Here is a 21,429-nt window from a genome sequence, read left to right as displayed (position 1 = left end):
CCCCTTTGTCTCTTTTTTCAGGTGCTACATAGGGTGGGACCGTCATCACAGCCTGTTTATTTAGTGAAAGGATTGAAACCTTACCATGAATACAACTTTACTGTTACAGTCTGCACAAAGGCAGGTTGCATTACCAGTCTGCCGAGCACAGGACGGACCCTACCAGCAGGTAAAACTAAAATTTATGCACATAAACACACATGGATGCACATAAGCATAGACATGTATACATATGTTATCACAGAAGTAAGCAGCTCTATAGAAACTAAGTTCAAAATAAGTAAATGCTGATTGTGCCAATATAAAATCTCTTCAAAATAACAACAACAGGAGCCTCTGACATAGGCGCACACGTATCCAAAAGCACACAGTCAGTCATTGGGTACTTGAAAGGCGACAGCATTGGTCGTGTTAACCAGAGGGGATATTCATGGCGTGCGGCAGTAAAAACAATTTACTGTTAATTACAAGGAGAAAAATGTGGTGTAGCACACACTTCCTGGTGGCCATGAATCATACACACACACACAGTTACAGAAACACACATTTCATGTCTCTCTCTCTCTCTCTCCTTTAGATTTATAACCATTATGGAAGTAGAATGAATTAGCTGTGTTTAATAACTCAGGCACAAATCTATGGGACTGAGATGAGCACTAATTGATCAGTGGAGGATGACATAGACACACACACACACACACACACACAGAACACAGAAAAGTCTTCATCCGTCTGTTTCTCTTTGACAGTCTGTTGCTTTCTTACTTTTTCACTCACTCAATCCATCCTTCACTTGTATCTCCACAAAATAGCACATGGCAGCAGAGGGACATGAATCACTCTGCATTATACATATTGCACACACACGCACACTTGACCCTTCAACACACTTTTCCATCTGTTCACTCGTGGTCTCTACTCTTGCTGCTCATTTTATGCTTTTTTCCTGTTTGTGTTTGTTTATCCCTTTAGGTGAGTAGACAATGGGTATGCTGAGTGGTTGTGAAACAAAAAAACCTTTCATCTATAAATACTTGCTCAGGGATTTGAGCTTTTGAACGCAATCTAAACAGCTACATCTGTTGACATAGTGAATATTTTCATTTCAGACAGTTCTTAAAAAGTCCTTCCTTGTGTTTATTGTGATGAATGATATTTCATATTGTAATCGGTGGATTTTTTAAATGTATTTTTAATGGCTACATCTGTTGACACAGCGACAATGTTTATTTCAAGTGATTCCAAAGACTTCTCTTGACTGTAATACAGTACAATATGGCTTATTGTACCCAGTTGACTTTTTGAATGTATTTTTAACAGCCACATCTGTTGCCACCATTTTGTTTCATCCAACGCCAAAGATGTCCAACTATAAGAAATGATAATGGCATATGCCGTTTAGTAGATTTTTTTTTTTATCACAAAACAATATGCATTGCATTTAATCCATCGAGTGTTGGATTTATGTTGTAGCGCCACACCTCATCACAAAAAAATATTTAATAATTATGTTTAGAATATAATTTAAGATATTAGGAAGTGCCTACCCATTAGTTTTACATTACAGTTTTTATTAGTTTTAACAACAACGACAACTACTTTTCCTCAGTAACCTATAAACAGTAGGGAATAAATGAGCTGTAATCATGAGAAAGAAAGTTCTGACAAGCTGTCTTCCTTTTATTTTTTGTTTGTTATAATGACCATTTATGTAACTATTCATATGTGCTGTACTGTGAATGTGTATATTTATGCATTTATATACAGTTATTCAAGTTTCAGACAACCATATTTCAAACCATGCGACAGTGTTTAAAAGTCTTAATATCTTCAAATTAATTTGTCTGATTAAGATATCAATAAACATTTGATTTTGGTTTTCTTCGGAATCTGTTTTTACAGCCCATAACACTATCCAAACAAATGTTAATCCAAAAATAGGTGTTGTCTCCTCCCAACAAATTGTAGTCTCTTTTACCCCCCATTTTTGGTAAAAATCTGAAGGTATAACTGAAAACCTCTGCATGATTTGTCCAAACATCTGTCCAAAAGTTCTTGGAAAATGGTATTTTAAAGAAATGAAATGAACATTGTGATATCTCCTGAATGTTTGTGGAGGAAATGATCCTCACATTAAGTGGTACTCTTGGTAAGGTGTACTTGAGCGTGGTACTGATGCACTGATAAATCTACCACACATAAGGCTGGGCCATTAGAGCCAGCTACCATCTGCTGTAAGTGAGCAGACAGCATCTGTGAAACCACTGGAGTTACACCAAAGCACATGACTGAACATTAGCGTGCACACTGAGACAGACGTAACGACAAGAAACGAGCTCTCTTTCCACGTGTGTGAATGCATTTGCAATTGTTTCAATGTGTGTGTCTTTCCACAAAGTTATTGATCACGACGTAAAGTGAGTGGCTAATCAGGGGCTGATGGTGATGTTTTATGTATCCTACATCCATAAAGGCTTGTTCTACATGACACACACACAGAGACATATACACATACACACTCACACTGCAACACCACTCAACAGAACAGGAACTTTATTGATTTACGCATAATTGGCCTGAGGCCCTTCTCCAGGAGAGAAATATGCATGGCAAGGGATCGCCATGTCAATAAGTGGTGTGCTTGTGTGCGTAGTGTAACTGTACGCTAAGAGCCTGTTAAGACATGTCAGTCGCTGTAAAAACAGAAAACACACACACATGCAGAATTGCTCCTGGGAGCTGGCCCATGATTTAGCTGCTTCATTACCATGTCGGCAGCTAACATTAACCTTTCTGGTGGACTGTTAACCTTGTGTGTGGGTGTACATGTGTGTGTTTGAGCACACACATGATAAGGCAAGTGTCTTTCATCAAACTGAATGTGTCAGAGTGTTAAGTACAGTTCAGTGAATTAACAAGCAGATGCTAAAAAAGAATACATGACACGCAAAGAATACAGGACAGCACAAAGCTGTCTCATATGATGCAGTACACACCCAAAAACATAAACACAAACACAAACACACACACTTCTTCTTGCCTTTGGAGTCTGTCAAAGTTTGTAATGTTTTTCCGTTATGAGGTGGAGAGAAGATGAGATGAGATATTCAGTTATGTCCCACCTATGAATTTTGTTTTGCGCCTACGAGAAAGAAAGTGGGAAGATGTCATACTTACACCTAAAACCTAGTTCACACTACACGATTTTAAGCTCAGTTTGCCTTTTCCTGTGTGTTTTTTTCTTGACAAATGTAGTGTGTGACTCCTAGTCGCCGATCAATTACGTAGTGTGAACACCACAATGACTTCAAGACTCCCATCACAAGACAGCAAGTTGTGTAGTCTGAACAGCACAGCGACCTGCTGACAGTGAAGGTTGCGTAGTCTGCATGAGCCTTTAAGAATAAATTTGTTTGTATCTGTACTTGCATTAGGCCCATTCAATGTCACTCCCACTTTTAACTATTCATTGATCACATACAGCCACAAAAGTCTGGTAGTAAGAACTTAATTTTTACTGTAAAAATAAAACTATTTTCAACTTCACGAACCTTATAGAATGGGAATCGGAGTAATCTGGAAAACTGTGTTTCATTATAGTTTTAAACCAGTCTAGTCAAATCCTTCTTTGTGTTGTTAAGTACACACTCCTTGAGTGTCAACTGATGTCCGGTGAAATAGCTCTACGAGGGTGAGTGAAGCACTCATAATACCCTCAATATACTCAATACCCTCAGTCTCACAGTCAGACATCACCCAGGAACACTCAGTTCATTGAGGTCAGTCCAGTTTGATCAAACCTCAAAACAAGCACAGCGTGGTCCATTTGGCCACTGGGATTCACTCAAACTCAGGAAACCTGGCTTGCCCTCTGATGCAGTGAGAGGCTTGTTTTCAGATCATATACAAATACAGCAAAGCTTAGTTTTTCACAAGATAAAGGTCTCCCACAGACTGTCACATGTAACTACTTTTACTACCAATTTTAGAGATTTAATGCCATACCAATTTCTCCACTGTCATTTTAAAGCAGTCACATTTCTGCAGTTTTATCTGACTATTTTCTAACCGTCTGCTCCTAATACACACACACACACACACACACACACACACACACACACACACACACACACACACACACACACACGCACACACACACGCACACACACACATACTCATGCAGACTTTGGCTAAACCAAAAATAATAATTGGTTTTCTTGCACTTCACACATCCAAGAAGCGCACCACTGTTTAAACCAAGGTGTGTATGTACACATACGTGTGTGTCTGTGTGTGGCACCGTCAATGTTCTAAATGTCACCATAGCTCAATTTCAATAGACTGGGAGGCTATCGATTGGCAGTAATTTATGGTTTGATGTGCCAAGATGAGCCGCCTAAGACAAGCTGTCCACTTTCCTTTTAAGAGCTCTATTAGAACTCACACTAACGATGGTCCGCATGTGTGTCACTGAGAGCTAATTTACTCCTACGACAGACCATTTAGACCATTACTGAAATACACATACACACAATGATGAAATGACACTTATGCACACACATCTTTCCCATCTCTACATCAGTCCATCACTTGCTATGTTTCTCTCTCCATTCTTATATATCTCCTCTCACCATATCAGCTAGTCTCTGGTTGATTTATTTATGATACATGTTGAAGCTGTGGCTCGTGTAGCTCCCAGTGTGTTTTAAAGGGACATTTAATTTAACATCTAAAGTGAAAGAAGGAAATTAAATTGACCCTCTGTTAAATGAAAATGGGACTTTTGTCCTGACTAGACATACAGCAGGTATGAGAGAAATGAACTAAAGACATGTTTCAACTGGGGAAAAAATCACAACATAATTCTATTAATGATTACAAGTACAACATCTTTGAGTATGTTAGGTGTGATACATTTCTGAAGTGTTTCTACCTGCTCACATTTTACATCAATTTAACAAACAAAAGACTTTGTTGTAAAAGTAAGAAGGCAGCTGACAAACCCACAAATGATAAAAATATTATTAAAATATCAGGTTTGCATTGAGTAATACCTTTCTTTCTTCAGCTCCAACAGGACTGTCTCCGCCTCGTGTAAATCCAGTAAATGAAACCACCATTCATATAGATTGGGATCCCCCAGGACAACTCAATGGACCACACCCACTATATCAGGTATTGTGTCACATACAGTATATGCCAGTTGGCACGTTTTTTATTCCTTGTGTGTTTGTTACCAAGAAAACAGAACAGGTTTAATTCGGACTGAATACTTGCAAAACCAATGACATGTGAGCATGATGACGTTAGCATTTCGCTCCTCTTAGTGCTGCTAGCATGGCTGTAGACTCTTGTTCTGTGGGTAGAGCGGTCATCTACTAACCGGAAGGTCGGTGGTTAATTTCTGTTTCTGATGAGCAGTTTAATGTGTGTGAATGTGATGTAGTGTAAAGTGCTTTGAGTGGTAGGAGAGACTAGAAAGGTGATATACATGTACAGACCATTTACCTGGACTTGTATAGAGATTATAGTATTTATTGTGGTTGTGAATATACACTGCTCAGAAAGATTAACGGAACACTTAATCATCACAGTATAACATTAAGTCAGTTAAACTTCAGTCTAATTAGGAAGCATAAGCGATTGTGAATCAGTGTCACCTGTTTTGGTGCAAATGAAAGTAACGTGCACTAGAGAGGTAACAGCAAGACATTACCCCAAAAGGCAATGGTTTTGCAGGCATGACCACAGACAGTTGCTCTCTCCTTATCCTTCCTGACTGATTGTTCTCTAGTTTTGCAATTTGTTAGTATCTCTGTCACTACTGGTAGCATGAGGAGGTACCTGCAGCCCATTCAGATTTCACAGGTAGTCCAGCTCCTCCAGGATGGTATTTCCATATGTGCAATTGCAAGAAGGTTTGCTGTGTCTCCCAGCACAGTCTCAAGAGCATGGGGGAGATACCAGGAGATGGACCATTACACAAGGAGAGCTGGACAGGTGTAGAAGGACATCAATGCAACAGCAGGATGGGTATCATCTCCTCTGTGTGATGAGGAACAGGAGCACTGCCAGAGCCTTAAAAAATAACCTTCAGTGTGCTCCTGCTGTGCATGTTTCTTTCCAAACTGTCAGACTCCATGAGGATCTGACGTCCTCTAGTGGGATCTGTGCTCACACCCCAGCACCATGCAGCTCGATTGGCATTTGCCAGAACACCAGAATTGGTAGGTCCTTTTACAGTTGAGAGCAGGTTCACAATGAGCACGTATGACAAACGTGAAAGAGTCTGGAGACACCGTGGTGAACGTTATGTTACCTGCTACTTCATCCAGCATGACCGGTTTGGTGGTGGGTCAGTGACGGTCTGGGGAGACAGGTCCTTGGAGGGTCGCACAGAACTCCACATGCTAACCAACAGTATCCTGACTGCTGTTAGATGGGGGATGAAGTCTGAGCCACTGTTAGACCTGTCGCCTGGGTTCCTCCTGGTGCACCAGGAGGACAATGCACGGCCTCGTGTGGCCAGAGTGTGTAGGGAGTACCTGGATGACCAAGGCATTGATGTCATTGACTGCCCCCCACGTTCCCCAGACCTGAATCCAATTGAGAACCTCTGAGACGTTATGTAATGGTGCATACAATAAAGCCAAGGTAGTGCCACAGGTGCTCACTGATGCCCTGATCCAGGTCTGTAAGGAGATCCCCCAGAACATCACCCACTGTCTAATCAGGCATGCCCATATGTTGTTGGCAGAGCATAGAGGCACATGAAGGCCGTACATACTACTGAGTCACTGAGTCCAGCCCTTTAAATGGTTGGTGATTTTGGTTTCCACTGTACAGTAAAGATTTTTAACTTTGAACTGTTTGTTTATCCAGATCTGATGTGTGATTAAATTTTTTGAGTAGTGTAATTAGCTGAAGTTGAACAACGTCAGAAGTGTTTTTTAATAGGTACAGTTATTGTTATATTATTAACAGTCATATTAAATGTCATTATTTCCAGGTTGAGAGAACAGATGTGTCTCTCTCTGATCCACAAGGTCGTGTTGTCAGAGGAACCAGATTTCCAGGAAACAGTTATTACCAGTTTCCCAGTGACATTCTTCCTGTCAACACTGACTTCACAGGTAAGAAAGTGTGTCCAGGTGCAAATGCTGATGTTTTTGTGTATCAGAAAATGGATGGCATATCTGACTGTTTTGTTATATACCAGAGGTCAATAATAGGCGGACCGCGGTCCTGATCCGGACCCAGGTGCCGTACTGTCCGCACCCGGACGTACATCCACACCGCTTTTCTAGCATTTACTGTAGGCTACTGTTTTAGCGGCACAGGAAACTCATGTGATGCTGCTCAGCCAATCAAATCTGTAAATTCCGATAAGCATTGCCAAAGCCGTTAACGGCCCTGAGCATTGCCATTTGAGTCTGCGAGTGAGAAACACAGAGGAACAGAGGAAAGACTTCACATGGCTTTTAACCAAGAATTACATGTAGGCCTACAGTACATTTTTCCCACAGGCAGTTCAAAACCAGAATATCTCATATCCTGTGAGCTCAATCCTAGCCAGAGCTCACATTTCTCACTGAACAAGAGGAAGTAGGGAAGTGGAGTGTTAATTATAATATTGGTTGAGACTGAACTTTTTTTTTTTTTCCTGAAATTGAGCAACAAATAAAATTAATTTATTTTAAGATGCACATTTACAAAAACATTTTTAAAATGCAGCCTTTAGATTACTTAAATTTAGAATTTATTATTAGAATAATTATTATTTATTATCCCTTCAGTTTTATGTGAAAACTGACAGTCAATATTGTTGAAATAGTATCTGATTTGACCTTTTATATACAGTCTATAGATTTGACAGTCAGTTGTTGACTAAAAAAATGTTGATACAACTAGGCTATACGTTATGGTAGGCTACTGAATGATAGCAAGTTGATGTTCCAGACCTTTACTTCGTGAAATTTTCTCTAACTGGACCTCTTTGAATTTTAATTGCATACCCCTGTTATATACTGTACATGTGAATATGTGCACACATAGATTCATGCCTGTGTTTGTTGGTATGTTTTTGTGTTGTTCACACTGCAGTCTCCGTCTTTTAGTGACATTCCTTTAGAATGACTTCCCCAGTCATCTTAAAGGACAATTATCTTTCTGTTTACCAGCATCATTAGAGGGTTGAGCTGCACAGCCAAACATGTTCTGCTTCATCTGAGAACATCACCCAGTCTGACGCTCATAATTAATGACTGCTGATACTAATCAGTGGGATTTGAGCGGGCAAAGCTCTTCGATGCCACTTGAGATTACTTCACTGCCCCACGCAAACCTCCACCAGTGATATCTTTCTGTGTGGAAATAATGTTTAAATTTGGGTCATAGATAACACCTTTCCAAGCCATGTTAAAACATTTTGATAAAATGTAAAAAAAACAAAAAAAAATGAATTTACATATGAGAGTAAAACTGTTTTCTAAAACGGGTGACAAATTCCTGTCTTTGTGCAGATAAAAGTTTTCAACTGTAATCCTTATGTGACTGTGATCAACGGTAATTGAGTCAACAAAGCTCTGTGTTGGTCACATAATCTTCCATCTAAAATTCTGAAATGTTTGCCACCTACAAAGTGGGGATCCATGTACTGTTTATTTTTTTGCATCTGAAATATTAGGAGCTTACAGCCCAAACAGTATGTCAGTGTCCAAACACTGAAGAGAGTCACAGGATCTGAGTGTGCCCTTTTAGTGACCGTTGAGATGGGAAGGTAGGAAAAGAGAGAATGGAAAGGAGGAAGAAACAAGTTGGAGACAAATGACCACTTCCTTCCTGTTTATTCAGCTTGACAACCACCAGTCTGCTGGATTAACAACAGTTTCCATGGACACACACAACTTGCATTTGTGTTTAATAAAAATATGTGTGTGTCGGCTCTTTGATAGTCACATAGAAATAGAGAAAGAATCAAAGAAGTGTATTTGGAGAGGTAATGTAATCTACTGAAATCACAAAATAACCTAAAATTAGCTGTTTATTAGAATAAAAATATCTTTAATGTTGTGACTTTACTTGAAAAATGCTACCATTCGTATTTCAAAGTCTGTTGGTTTTGTTGGACAATAAGGCAAAACAAAATAATCACATTCCTTACACTAGTCAATTTCTTAATATATTTGTTTAATATTGAAACCATTACCATTCCAGAATTTAAGTAGTAGTAAATTATTTTTTCTATTTTTAAGTCTATTATTTACTATTAACACAGAGATTATATACATTTTTGTGTGTTCACCTCCTCTTGTATTTTCTTTTTTCTCCACAAAGAATAACTAGTGTGTTCCTATGGATGTGAGTAGTCCGAATGTGTATGAGAGTATGAATGTGAAAAAGACCATGCATACTGAGCAAATCTTTTCAAAATTATTTTATTTATAAAGATCACAGATTAGATGATTTTGTTATAATATCACATCTCTGACCTTCTCTTTGTCCTTGGCAAACTTGCTTCCTTAAAATTTAATAGATCACTTTCAGATTGTCTTTTTATTCCAACTTTGGAGCTGAATTTGAAGACAGTCTCTGGTTGGCTTAATGCAAATCAGTTAAAACCCATTTCTGATTAAATGTTAGAAATCCATCTTATTCTTTATCTATACCCATGGTTCTTGTTTTTTGCGCTCTATAAATACTGTATTTTTTATCTGCAAATAAACAAATGATGGTTTTTGATCTTATCCATGCTTCAGGCTGTTTCTGAATACTGCCAGCAAATAAATGATGATTTTTGTTATTGAGGGGTTCCTCTCATCTCTTCCACTCTCCTCCTTCATAAAGGGTAATGGATCAGACAATCACTTTCAGACCGGATCTTTTCTGGACCATGAACGTGTCGGCAGTCCTCAAACCATCGCCCTTTTACAACCATCAATACTAATAGCATCATCTACAGACAATTATTCCCATCGAAGCGCATGGAACAGCGAACAAATCAAAGCCAAATTGGATTATGAATGTAATGCAGTGTAATGCCCCCTCGAGAGTCAATTGATCACAGAGGAGAGACTCGTCAATCGTTGATGTCTTGTGAAAACCTAGTAACTCCAACAACTATACATCTTTACTATCTTTGTATAGTCTTAAGAGTTTCACGATACAAAACTCGATAATATGTCATTCAAAAAACATCACAACATTTTGATTATACATTGCTTGTAAATTAGGTTCTTTTGAGTCTCGAGAAAACTTTACATATGAGGTTTTTGTGGGGTTTTTTCAGTGGCAGCATTGATGCTCCGGAATATCCTGATGGTTTTTCTGTAGGAAACAGCAGATCATCATTTTTCTCCATCAACATTATGCACCATTCTAGGAATATTAATAATTTCTTGTTTCCATAAATTGTTCATTCAGGTCCTTACATCAGGCTTTCTCATTTCCTAAACATGTGAATTAAGGGGACATCTTTGAACAGGGTCAATATTCTTAATGTTAAATCTTAGTTAAGATTAAGATTTACCATGCAAAATCACATGATATTTGCCCTTTCAGCTGTAATTGTATGGTCACTTTACTTAAATTATTATTGGCCAAATAGGCTGTTTTCCATGTGCATTTATTGTGATAGAAGTGTGTCTTAATGCTGAACGAATTTAAGGTTCTTGAGGTCAATATTTACCACACAGAATCTTTCTTTAGATAAAACAGGATTAGGACTATATGCAGCCATGCTTTGATTGCAAGTGCTTGTTTCCATAAATGCATGTTAGTCCATTCATCTTATCTGTAATGATTCGGGATCTAAATCCCCACGATGTGACATCCTGCTCTCCGTGTTCATCTTTGAATTAAAGACTCTCAGTTAAGAGTGGAATACGTTATTCTTTGTAAAATATACAACTTAAATGGATACTTGTTCAAAACAGATTTTATAGTCTTCTCTCCTCATTTATACTTCTTCAGAATTTGAGTCTGAAATGGGCTGATTGGAATGAGGATGATGGCCTGCTTTTATTTTCACTAATCCAAATGTATTTTGACAATCCACATTAAATTAAGAGAGATGAAACATCACAAACACAGTTTAGAGAGAAAAAAAGAAAATATTAATGCACGAACAAATAGACTTGGATTATTTCCAGGCACATCTAACACAGTACATTGCCGCAGCACCACTGCAGCAACTGAGCAGGAAAGAGGGAAATGTTAAATGATACAAATTATTTTTCCTTAATTAATATGATTGATTGCCAGGCATTGACGTTGAGAGGAGAGGGGGGGAAATGTGTGAATGGAAAGTTTGCACAGACATCATTAGTTTTTCCCCATTTAAAGATTAATCAGAAGAGGCTGGGCTCTTTAATTCTGTCATTTGTATATTTAATGGGCTGCTGCAGAATCTATGGGTGTAATTAGCTAGCTGCCGCGCTCTCATTAATACGCCAGGCTCTGATTAATGCCAGCACAGAGCTAACATGACTGGAGTTATTCAGGTTATGTTGTGTAGATGATTGCACACAACCTCCACTGTTTACTGAGACAGAGAGAGGAGAAACAATACAATAACACATGAAACAACTACCTAATAAATAAGACTATACTTACAACTGTAAATGGCTGAATATTGCTACTTGTTAATGTTACATATTGTGGAATATAACATAAATCCCTTTTGTTCACTTAGGCACAGAGAGAAGGCAACAGTACATTAAGTATGAACAATAAACTCCATTTAAAACAGTCCTTCGTTTTTAATTTACAAAAGACTCAATTTAAACAATATAATTATCTCACTTAACAACTCTAGAGTTGATGGTGTGAGTATAATTGGTTTTATGTACTTGTAGGTCATAAAATGGAGGATTCTTCACAGTACATTAAGTAATATATCAGTTCATGAAAAAAATTTTTTTGACACAACAGCACTGTTCAACAACACAGGTTATGTTTATTGACAAAGGTCTCTGAAAGCACGTTCTTATGTAGCTCCACGGCTGTGTCTCGTTCCGGCGGTGATGCGGCCGTTGGAGTTGGTCATGGCCATTCTAGACAGTGCTTGTGATTCCACCAGATACATCGCAGCTCGTCCTAGAAGCGGCTCTCCGCTCTCTGCTATGTGGAGAATATGTGGCTAGTCTATTTACTTTTGGGGCTTTTTTCCTTTATTTGGATAGAACATATGAAGAGAGACAGGAAAAATGTGTGAGAGAGAGAGGGGCTGGATGACGAGCACAACATAGCTGTGTGGATCGATTCTGGACTCTTAGAGCGCATCGCAACACAGATCTCTCTGGCAAAATGAAAGGTGTGAAGTATCTATTTTTAGATCATTAGTGGCTGGTGTCACGATGTGACAGTTATTCAACGGCACTGTTCTTCCGATCTGGAATATTTATTCATAAACTGTAAAACCCTTCTACTCCCCCGTGAGTTTGTTTCATTTACTCTGGTTGTTGTTTACATTGCACCGCAGGCCAACGTGCAGGACGCGGTGTGTGTGTGAAGCGGAAAAACCCTGACCCATTAGTTATTGTCATCGGCCATGTATCATGTACAGTAAGTGTCCAACCAGAGAGGTGAACATTCTGGATTTTACACTACAGTAAACAGTGCCTATCACGCGCTGCACTGGGACACTGACCACATCATGGTCTATCTGATTCTTGCATACAGGCAGAAATTAAAGCTCTCTGAACCAGTTGTGAGGGTATCAGTGAATCTATGGAGGACCTTCAGGCGTGCTTGGACTGTACTTACTAGGATGTTTTCAGGACTGCTACCAAATGTCTGGATGAGCGCACAGAGTCTGTGATGTACTACATCAGCTTCTGTGAAGACTACTGTTTACCATCACACACCAGGGTGAGTTATAAAAATTACAAACCATGGTTCACAGCTAAACAGACAGCTAAGGCTGGAAAAGGAAGAAGCTTTAGGAGTGGAGACAGGGCCAGGTTTAGGGAGTCAAAGTACAGCTTCAGCAAGGCAGTAAGAGAAGCTGAGAGTGACTGTTCTCAGAGAGACTACACCAGTTCTCAGCCAACGACTCTGCTTCTCTCTGGAGGGGGTGCAGACAGATCACAAACTACAAACCTAAAGCTCCCCAACTCTTTTAACGACTTGCACCTGGCTAACGAACTGAAGGAGTTCTGCTGTGGCTTTGAAAAACCATTGGACAGTTCTCATACCATCCCCTGTGTTGCCATCAGCTAGCTTCAGTCCACCAGCTCCACCTCCCCAATTTCAGCAGTAACCTGGGCCCTTGAACAACTGCTAACCCCAGAGGTTCCCTCCTACCCTATAACCCTCCCATCGTGTAGAGGGACATCAACAGGTCCCTCACCAAGAAAGCCAAGCAAAGAATGTACTTCCTGTGGCAGCTGAGAAAGTTCAACCTGCCAAAGACAATGATGGTGCACTTCTACAACGTCAACATTATTGAGTCCATCCTCATCTCCTCCATCACCATCTGGTATGCTGGTACCATCATGTATGCCAAGGACAAGGGCAGACTCAGCGATCCACAAAGAAAGTGATTGGCTGCAATCTACCATCCCACCAGGCCTCTAGTACTCTGAGGCGAACAGGAAGGATTTTGACTGACTCCTCCAACTCTGGACATAAACAGTTTCAGACATTCCCCTCTGGCTGCAGCTGCAGTCTTTTAGGACCAAAACTTCAAACCACAAGAACAGTTTCTTTTCGTCTGCAGCTGGCCTCATCAGCAATGCCTGGAAGCCCCACCAACATTGACTCTCAAACCCCCTAACCGCCCCGCTTTACAGTATATTCATGCTGTAAATGTTTGCACATGTAAATCCCATGTCAATATATTGCACATTCTGTAATTTAAATAACAGCCACATTGTACATATTCTTTATTATTTTTTTATTTTTATTGTCATTCCTAATGGCCAATGAAATTTGATGTGGATATTCAAATATCCACTGCTCCACAAGAAATATCAGAACATAATGAACAGATTGCAAAAGTACATTGTGATCACATATATGCTCCCCAGAGGATGGGCCTATAATCTGCACTGCTCAAAAAAATGAACACTTAAATCACACATCAGATCTCGATGAATGAAATTGTTCAAAATCTTTACTGTACGTTGTATAATTCTAACAAAATGATGAAGCAACGGTCCATGGAAACCAAAATCACTAACCGATTAAAGGCTCATTTCAAAATCACACCGAAACTCAAAGTAAAATAATTGAAATCACAGCCTGCTTGACTTGACTTTCACCATGGCTACTCATAATGTGAGTCAGAAGTGTGTATGGTACCCACGTGTCTGTATGCACTCCCAACAATATCTGGCCATGATCCTGATGAGACAGCAGATAGTGTCGTTGGGAATCTCCTCCCAGACCTGGATCAGAGCATCAGTGAGCATAACATCCCAGAAGTCCTCCATTAGATTCAGGTCAGGGGAATGTGAGGGCTAGTCAATGCCATCAATGCCTTCATCATCCAGGAACTGCCTATACACTCTGGCCACATGAGGCCAGGCACTGTCCTGCACCAGGAGGAACCCAGGCCCCACTGCGTCAGCGTAGGGTTTGACAATGGCCCTTAAGATTTCTTCCCCATACCTAACAGCAGTCAGGGCACTGTTGGCTAGCACGTGGATGTCTGTGGGACCCTCCGAGGACATGCCTTCCAAGCCCATCACTGACCCACCGCCAAACCGGTCGTGCTGGATGATGTTGCAGGCAGCATCTCCAGACTCTTTTGCGTTTCTCACTTGTATTCATGAACCTGCTCTCATCTGTGAAGACAACGGGGCGCCAATGGCAGATCGGCCAATTCTGGTGTTTTCTGACGAAAGCCAGTCGAGCTGCACGGTGCTGGGCTGTGAGCACAGATCCCGCTATAGGATGTTAGGCCCCCTTCTGTTCCTCCTCACACAGAGGAGAAGATACCGATCCTGCTGTTGGTTTGATGTCCTTCTACAGCTGTCCAGCTCTCCTTGTGTATTTTTGCAACAGCATGTATAGATGTGCCATCCTAGAGGAGCTGGACAACCTGCAACATGAATGGGCTGGTGGGAACCACCTCATGCAGCCAGTAGTGATGAGGACACTAGCAAAACACAAAACAAGAGAACAATTAGTCTTGAAGGATAAGGAGAGAGCAATTGTCTGTGGCCATGCCTACAAACCATTCCCTTCTTAAGGGTTGTCTTGTTGTTGCCTCTGCAGTGCACCTGTTGTAACTTTTATTTTCACTAAAACATATGATATTGATTCACGATTTATTATCCTTTCTAACTGTACAGATTGATATCCCTGAAGTTTAATTGACTTGATGTTATACTGTGATGATTAAGTATTCCATTTTTTGTAGTAATTTGTTATTTTTTAATTTTGTTAAATTTTAGGCCAGTGGTTAAAGTAATTTCTTTGGGGAAGACATTTAACTGACATTTTGATAGAAGTTCATTCCATAGAATATGAAATTTAAATATCATTAAAGGTTCAGTGTGTAAGTTTTAGTGACATCTAGTGGTGAGAGCTACGAATTGCACCCCCCTCCCCTATCCAAGCGAGTTGTATAGCTAGGGTGCCTGAGACAGGACAAAGATGTTGTCTATGAGATAGCAGAGAGTTGCCAGTCAAGAAATGAGGTTTCTTTAGATAGATATATTAAGAAATTATTTTTACTTAATTATTCAGTAAAACCATATGTTTTTTTGTTACTTGTTCAAAGTAGTACTGACGGCCATAATTTCAGCTTGTAGTAAAACGGTGCAATGTTTTTAATGGCCATTTAGCATGAGAAAGTACAAATTACACATTTGCGTGCATAGTGGCAAAGCACTATCCAAAAAAACTATTTTTTAAATGTAAATTCTGAAAGTATTCATTATTGGTCACTTGATAGGCACACAGTCATGTTATATATCACCATTAGCAGTAAAAAGAAATACATGTTTTCCACCAGGGAAGTAAAATGTGAAGTTTAGCTGCTGATCCGAGCTTCCAGCTGTAAGCTGCCGTTTGATTGCCAGTTAGTGATCAGCTGATTGTCTCACCAACATAACAAAACCATAACAGAGCTCTGGAGAGAGTCACTACATGAAACTAATCCAACTACATATTTTACACCACAAACCAAAGCCAGCGCTGGAGAATAAACCAATCCAACTAGCCTACATGATTTTTCTACCAGGGCAGTAAAAGTTTAGCTGACTGATGCTTCCATGCACTAAGCTACCGTTACGGTTTTATTGCCAATTAACATTACTGATCAGCTGATTGTCTCGCTAACGTAACCAGCAAAACCAACCCACAGGCTGGAGAATAAGGCGACATGAAATTAATGCAACTACATAATGACAGGGGAAACACCTCATGTCTCTCGGTGATTATAGCCAGCTTCAAGCTAAAGCTATCAAACAACAGCTTTCATTTGCATCGCAAGTCTGACAGACGTAAGTTAATTACCTGTCCAGCAGAAAACAGACAGCTTCAGCTATGCTTTGAAAACATCTGTCCCACATTATAGCCTTCCATCTGTGTAAAACTCTGTCTGTCTGTATCTGTCCCGACTCCGTCTGGCTTCATCTTATTAAGATCCACAGGCTGTCGGCTCTCGTGCTAAATAACACGTGTGCTCCTTCATTTGTCCAAATGTCACTTCTCTTCTTACTTCTAATAAACCAGAAGACTACTCAGAGACTGTTTATTATTATTATTATTATTTCCTCTTCTTCTACGGACGCATTTAATGTAGTGACGACACTGCCGGAATTATACAAGGAGAAGAAGAATGCCATGATGACGAAACGCGCTCTGTAGCACTGTTTGTCCGTTGTCGGCTACGGTAGAAACATGACGACAAAATATGGCGACCTCCATAGAAGGGGGTGCCCGCGGTTATGTAGATATAAATGGCTCATTCTAAGGTAATAAAAACATAATGGTTCATTATGTAAGGTCTTTATACACCACTGAAAACACAGTTATGGATATTATATTACATTTCTGTCAATAAATCCTCAGAAATATTACACACTGAACCTTTAAGTGATTAGGTTCGGTTGTCTTTTCATTAACTGTTAAACATTATTAAAATTGATATGTAGTACTTGTAGTGAGGTATGAAGTGACGTGGAAAAAGTTTTTAGGACTCAGGTGCACAAGTACATGCTGGTATTTCCTGTGTGTGTGTGTGTGTGTGTGTGTGTGTGTGTGTGTGTGTGTGTGTGTGTGTGTGCGCACGCATGCTTCCATGTACTGTGCATGTGTAACAGAGACACCTGTCATGATGAGTGCTCAGGTTTGTCTGTTGATGCCTCCAAAGTGGTTGTCAGTGTGAAGTGGCACAAGTCCTGTGGGGAAATCTAAGGGAAGAATGCTGAGCACGAGCACTTGTATATTTGGACCAAACACCTTGGCCAAGTACAGTCCTGCTCACCATTATTGGCACCCCTTCATTTTTTGCATAACCTCTACAATATCTTCAGAAATAAATAGAAATGTACCAAATTTATATCAGGATCTTTTAATTGGAGGTCCAACGTAATTTAACAAAGACTTCAACTTACAAATTGTAATTTCACTCCAGAAACAGAAAAAACAGCATGTGCAGCAATAATGGCACCCCTCTTTAATATTTGGTTGCACACCCGTTGGCAGTGATGACAGCCTCAAAACGTTTCTTGTAGCCATCTTTAAGCTTCTTGCACTTCTCAGCTGGTATTTTCTCCCATTCTTTCTTTGCAAATTTTTCAAGCTCTTGAACGTTTGCAAGTTTCGGATTAAGATCAGGAATCATTGGTGGCAATTTTAAAACAGTCCATTTTTCCTTTTTCAACCATTCCTGCGTGCTTTTGGATGTGTGCTTTGTGTCTTTGTCTTGATGGAGGACCCATGTTCTTCGACTCAAACCAAGTTTTCTTACACTGGGGACATTTCGCTCTAAAATCTCTTGATAATTCTCTGATTTGTGATTCCTATGATGTGGTTAAGGCTTCCAGTACCAGATGCAGCAAAGCAGACCCACAGTATTATGGATCCTCCACCATGCTTAACTGTTGGTAGGGTGTTCTTTTCCTTGTAGAATTCCTTGTGCCATCTATAAACAAACTGTTGGTGTGCATTGCCAAAAAGCTCTATTTTTGTTTCATCTGTCCACAGAACATTTTCCCAGAAGGATTGTGGTTTGTCCAGGTACTCTTTGGCAAAGATTAGTTGTTCCTTTTTACGTCTTTTCCTCAGCAATGGTGTCCTCCTTGGCCTCCACCCATGAAGCCCTGTTTGGTTTAGTGTGCGGTATATGATGCTTGTTGAAACCATGACCCCAGACTGTTCCAGGTTGGCCTTTGGATGTTTGATGTGGTGTTTTGTCCACCATTCGCACCAACCTTTGCAGACTTCTCTCATCAATTGTTCTCTACCCCCCACGTCCAGGGAGGTTCTTGACAGTACCATGCTTGGCAAACTTCTTATTAACATTACACACTGTTGAAACAGGGATACCAAGGTCTTTGGAGATGGCCTTATACCACTTTGGAGGTCTTGTGTTTGCTAATTATCGCGCTTCTGATGTCCTCAGACAGCTCCTTTGCCTTCACCATTGTGACAAAGGAACAGGGGATAACAGATGGCTTTTTAAAACACGGAAGTCATCATTCATTGGCTAATTCATGTCACATGGGTACAGACAATCTATCACAGGTGATTCTCATTTGTGATTTACCACAGGTGAGTCACAGTGTGTTTCCATACTGATTTACAGCAAAGGTTGCCGATACCAGTGACACAGCAAGCTTTAGGTTTTTCTATTTTTTCCTCCCATTGTTTATTTTTTTTTAATTGTTGTTTATCATTTGCTCTTTTGTATCAAACACGAGTTCTCTATAGAACAGAATTGTTTCACTTGATTCATTTATTTCAGAAGATATTCCACATTATGTACTTAAACTTCACGGGTGCCAATAATGGTGAGCAGGACTGTATATGTTGGCAGGGTGTCCTCCCTAAATCACAAACATACTGTACTTTAAATGCAAACATCAACAGTTATCTATTGTTACTTTACATGAATCTCTTCCAGAAGTTTTTTTAAAGACATATATACAATTATTATTGCAGGGCATGCTGTATAGCTGCATATAAACAGATACATTAATAATAACATTGACCTCTCTGCCATTGCAAATAAGGTCAGAAGAACTTTTTTAACTATCTTGAACACAATTATTTCTGTTTTGCAACTGTGGGCCTAATTTATCCAAAGTGGTTTCCTTATAAACACAGCATGACACGAGTAAACTCACATTCTAGAGTACTGGGTCCATCTTAAGACAATAGGGGGGGAGCACAATGCATTGCAATAATCTTCAGAATATTTAATAGCATTCCTTTATATGAAGATATACCATGATAAACTGCATCATCAGTCACCATTTAACATCCCTTGACCACTGCGCACAGCTGTTTTGTATTGTATAAAATGTGCATAAACTCCTGTGCTGATGAGGCAGGAATAATAGTTATGCTGCTTCTCTACAGTCATATTTTATGAGTTTTATGGTCCCATGTGCCTGTCCCCTCTGTACAAGACTGGTTGTCAGTGAGAGTGTGTGATACAATAAGAACCTTCCTATAGAAAGCACAGTTTGATGAAATCTGCAGTCTGTTTTACAATGGATAACTGTTTACACCAGAGTTAGAATGGTAAAAGAGGGAGGCGAGTAGGAAACATGGGAAGGAGCAGAATTGGGAGTGAAAGAGGTAAAAAGAAAATTGAAGATGCAAAGGAGAGCAAACATATTCAGATGAGGCAATAGGTGGAGAAAAGGAGAATGAAAAGGTCAAGAAAAGGAAGACGAAGGTTAAAAGCGTAGGGAAGAAAGAAGGGAAGGAATGAGAGATCAGGAGACAGTGATACAGAGAAGGTTAAAGGTGGGTAATGTAATGTCAGGTATCTGTCATGACTTCACTCATCTCTGTGGTGACAAGGTCATGAATGTAAATGACAGATGCCTGCTTGATGTACAGAATGCAGGTCCAATATAAAGAACATTTGTGTCTTCTTGTCTTGGCTGTATACTGCTGCTACAATTATTGTAAATTTATTTCCATGTAGACTTTTTTATATACTCTGCTAAAACTATTGAGTTTATTCAAAAATGACTCTTACATTCATCGTAGATCCTGTAGAAAAATGCAAATATTCTTTCCTGTCTCCTGTCACAGACATCAAAGACATCCTTTTATTTTAAAGTGGATATTTTGAATCCTACTTTTTCCTTTTTTATCAGCTCAGTCTGAAATATTTGTGTCAAAAATGTTTTTGCTAATCTGAGAGATGGAAACAAACCAACACCAACATATAGGCCTATATGATGACACAAAAAAATAAACCATCAAGAGTCAAAAGCTTATCAATTAGGCTGTTATGAGTTCCATTTTTTAAGACTATATTCATTTACATTTTGGCAAACTGGCACAATTAAAAGTATGCCAAATTAGCTATTAGCAATTCCTGTCTGCAAAGTAATCATGGATTTACAGACAGCTATTACCAGATTACTTGGATATTGAAGAAACCTTTTGATGATTCTCAGGTTATGACTCTGCAGGATAAGATTTTTTTTGTGATTAATCTTTTGTCATTCATCATTCATTCAATACAGGCATATTACTGATACAGAGAAGCCATCCAATGGTGTGAAAAAATGGTGCACTGAATATGTGATCAAGAGTATAAATAGAGGGTATAAGTTGATGTCACCTCCCCTTCCGGAACCACGCTGGCAAAACATCTGTTACCATGGCTGCGTTTAGCAAACCGGGAGTAAAACAAGTGATTATTTGCTCAAATTAAAGGCAGTCGGACTTGACAGTAATCCTTACTGTTTACCAAAGAACCAGTCGTCCAGCTCTTTCCCATTTTAGATGTGTTGTTTGTTTGTGCTGATTAAAGCTAACACTGCTGCTCGTCTTTCTGCCACTCAGTGAGCGTAACTGCATTCTCTGTCATCAGAGTTAGATTAGACAAGAACGAGACAAGACGGGATTTTAACAGTATTTTTAGATATTTTCAACAACGAAATAAATGACTGGGAAAATAGTATTTTATTCGACTGAAAGTCAAAATGCAAAACAATGCAGGTGCATTTTTAAATGTTGCTTAAGGCGAGACACTGCAGGTGAATAGGGTAAAAAAGATTAATTAATAGATATTACTGCAAGCTTTCGTAGTTGATTATTTACATTAAGACAGTATTTTGTTTTTGTATTACAGGATTTCTGAAATAGTAAAAATTGTTTTATTTTGTTAACACATTATATTCAAATGTTTTCACAGAAGGGATTTTGGATATCTCTTTTTATTATTCAATAAATCAGAAAATACTGTCAACAGGCATAACAAAACTAATTTTGACCTGTTGTGGG

At 39.4% G+C, this 21,429-nt stretch overlaps 1 protein-coding gene across 1 annotated transcript in view; it reads left to right on the top strand.

Moving 5' to 3' along the window:
• ush2a (Usher syndrome 2A (autosomal recessive, mild)) overlaps positions 1-21,429 on the top strand; it is a 162,560-nt gene that overhangs the window by 231 nt on the left and 140,900 nt on the right. The window contains exons 2-4 of the mRNA XM_046033282.1: positions 22-169; positions 5,069-5,175; positions 7,010-7,133. Of these exons, the coding sequence (XP_045889238.1) occupies positions 22-169; positions 5,069-5,175; positions 7,010-7,133 (379 nt within the window). The remainder of the gene's footprint in view (positions 1-21; positions 170-5,068; positions 5,176-7,009; positions 7,134-21,429) is intronic.

Source organism: Micropterus dolomieu, linkage group LG20, assembly GCF_021292245.1.
Source record: "Micropterus dolomieu isolate WLL.071019.BEF.003 ecotype Adirondacks linkage group LG20, ASM2129224v1, whole genome shotgun sequence".
Lineage (NCBI taxonomy): Eukaryota > Metazoa > Chordata > Actinopteri > Centrarchiformes > Centrarchidae > Micropterus > Micropterus dolomieu.
Note: the sequence above shows the minus strand (reverse complement) of the source record. Positions and strands in the feature narration are given on the sequence as shown.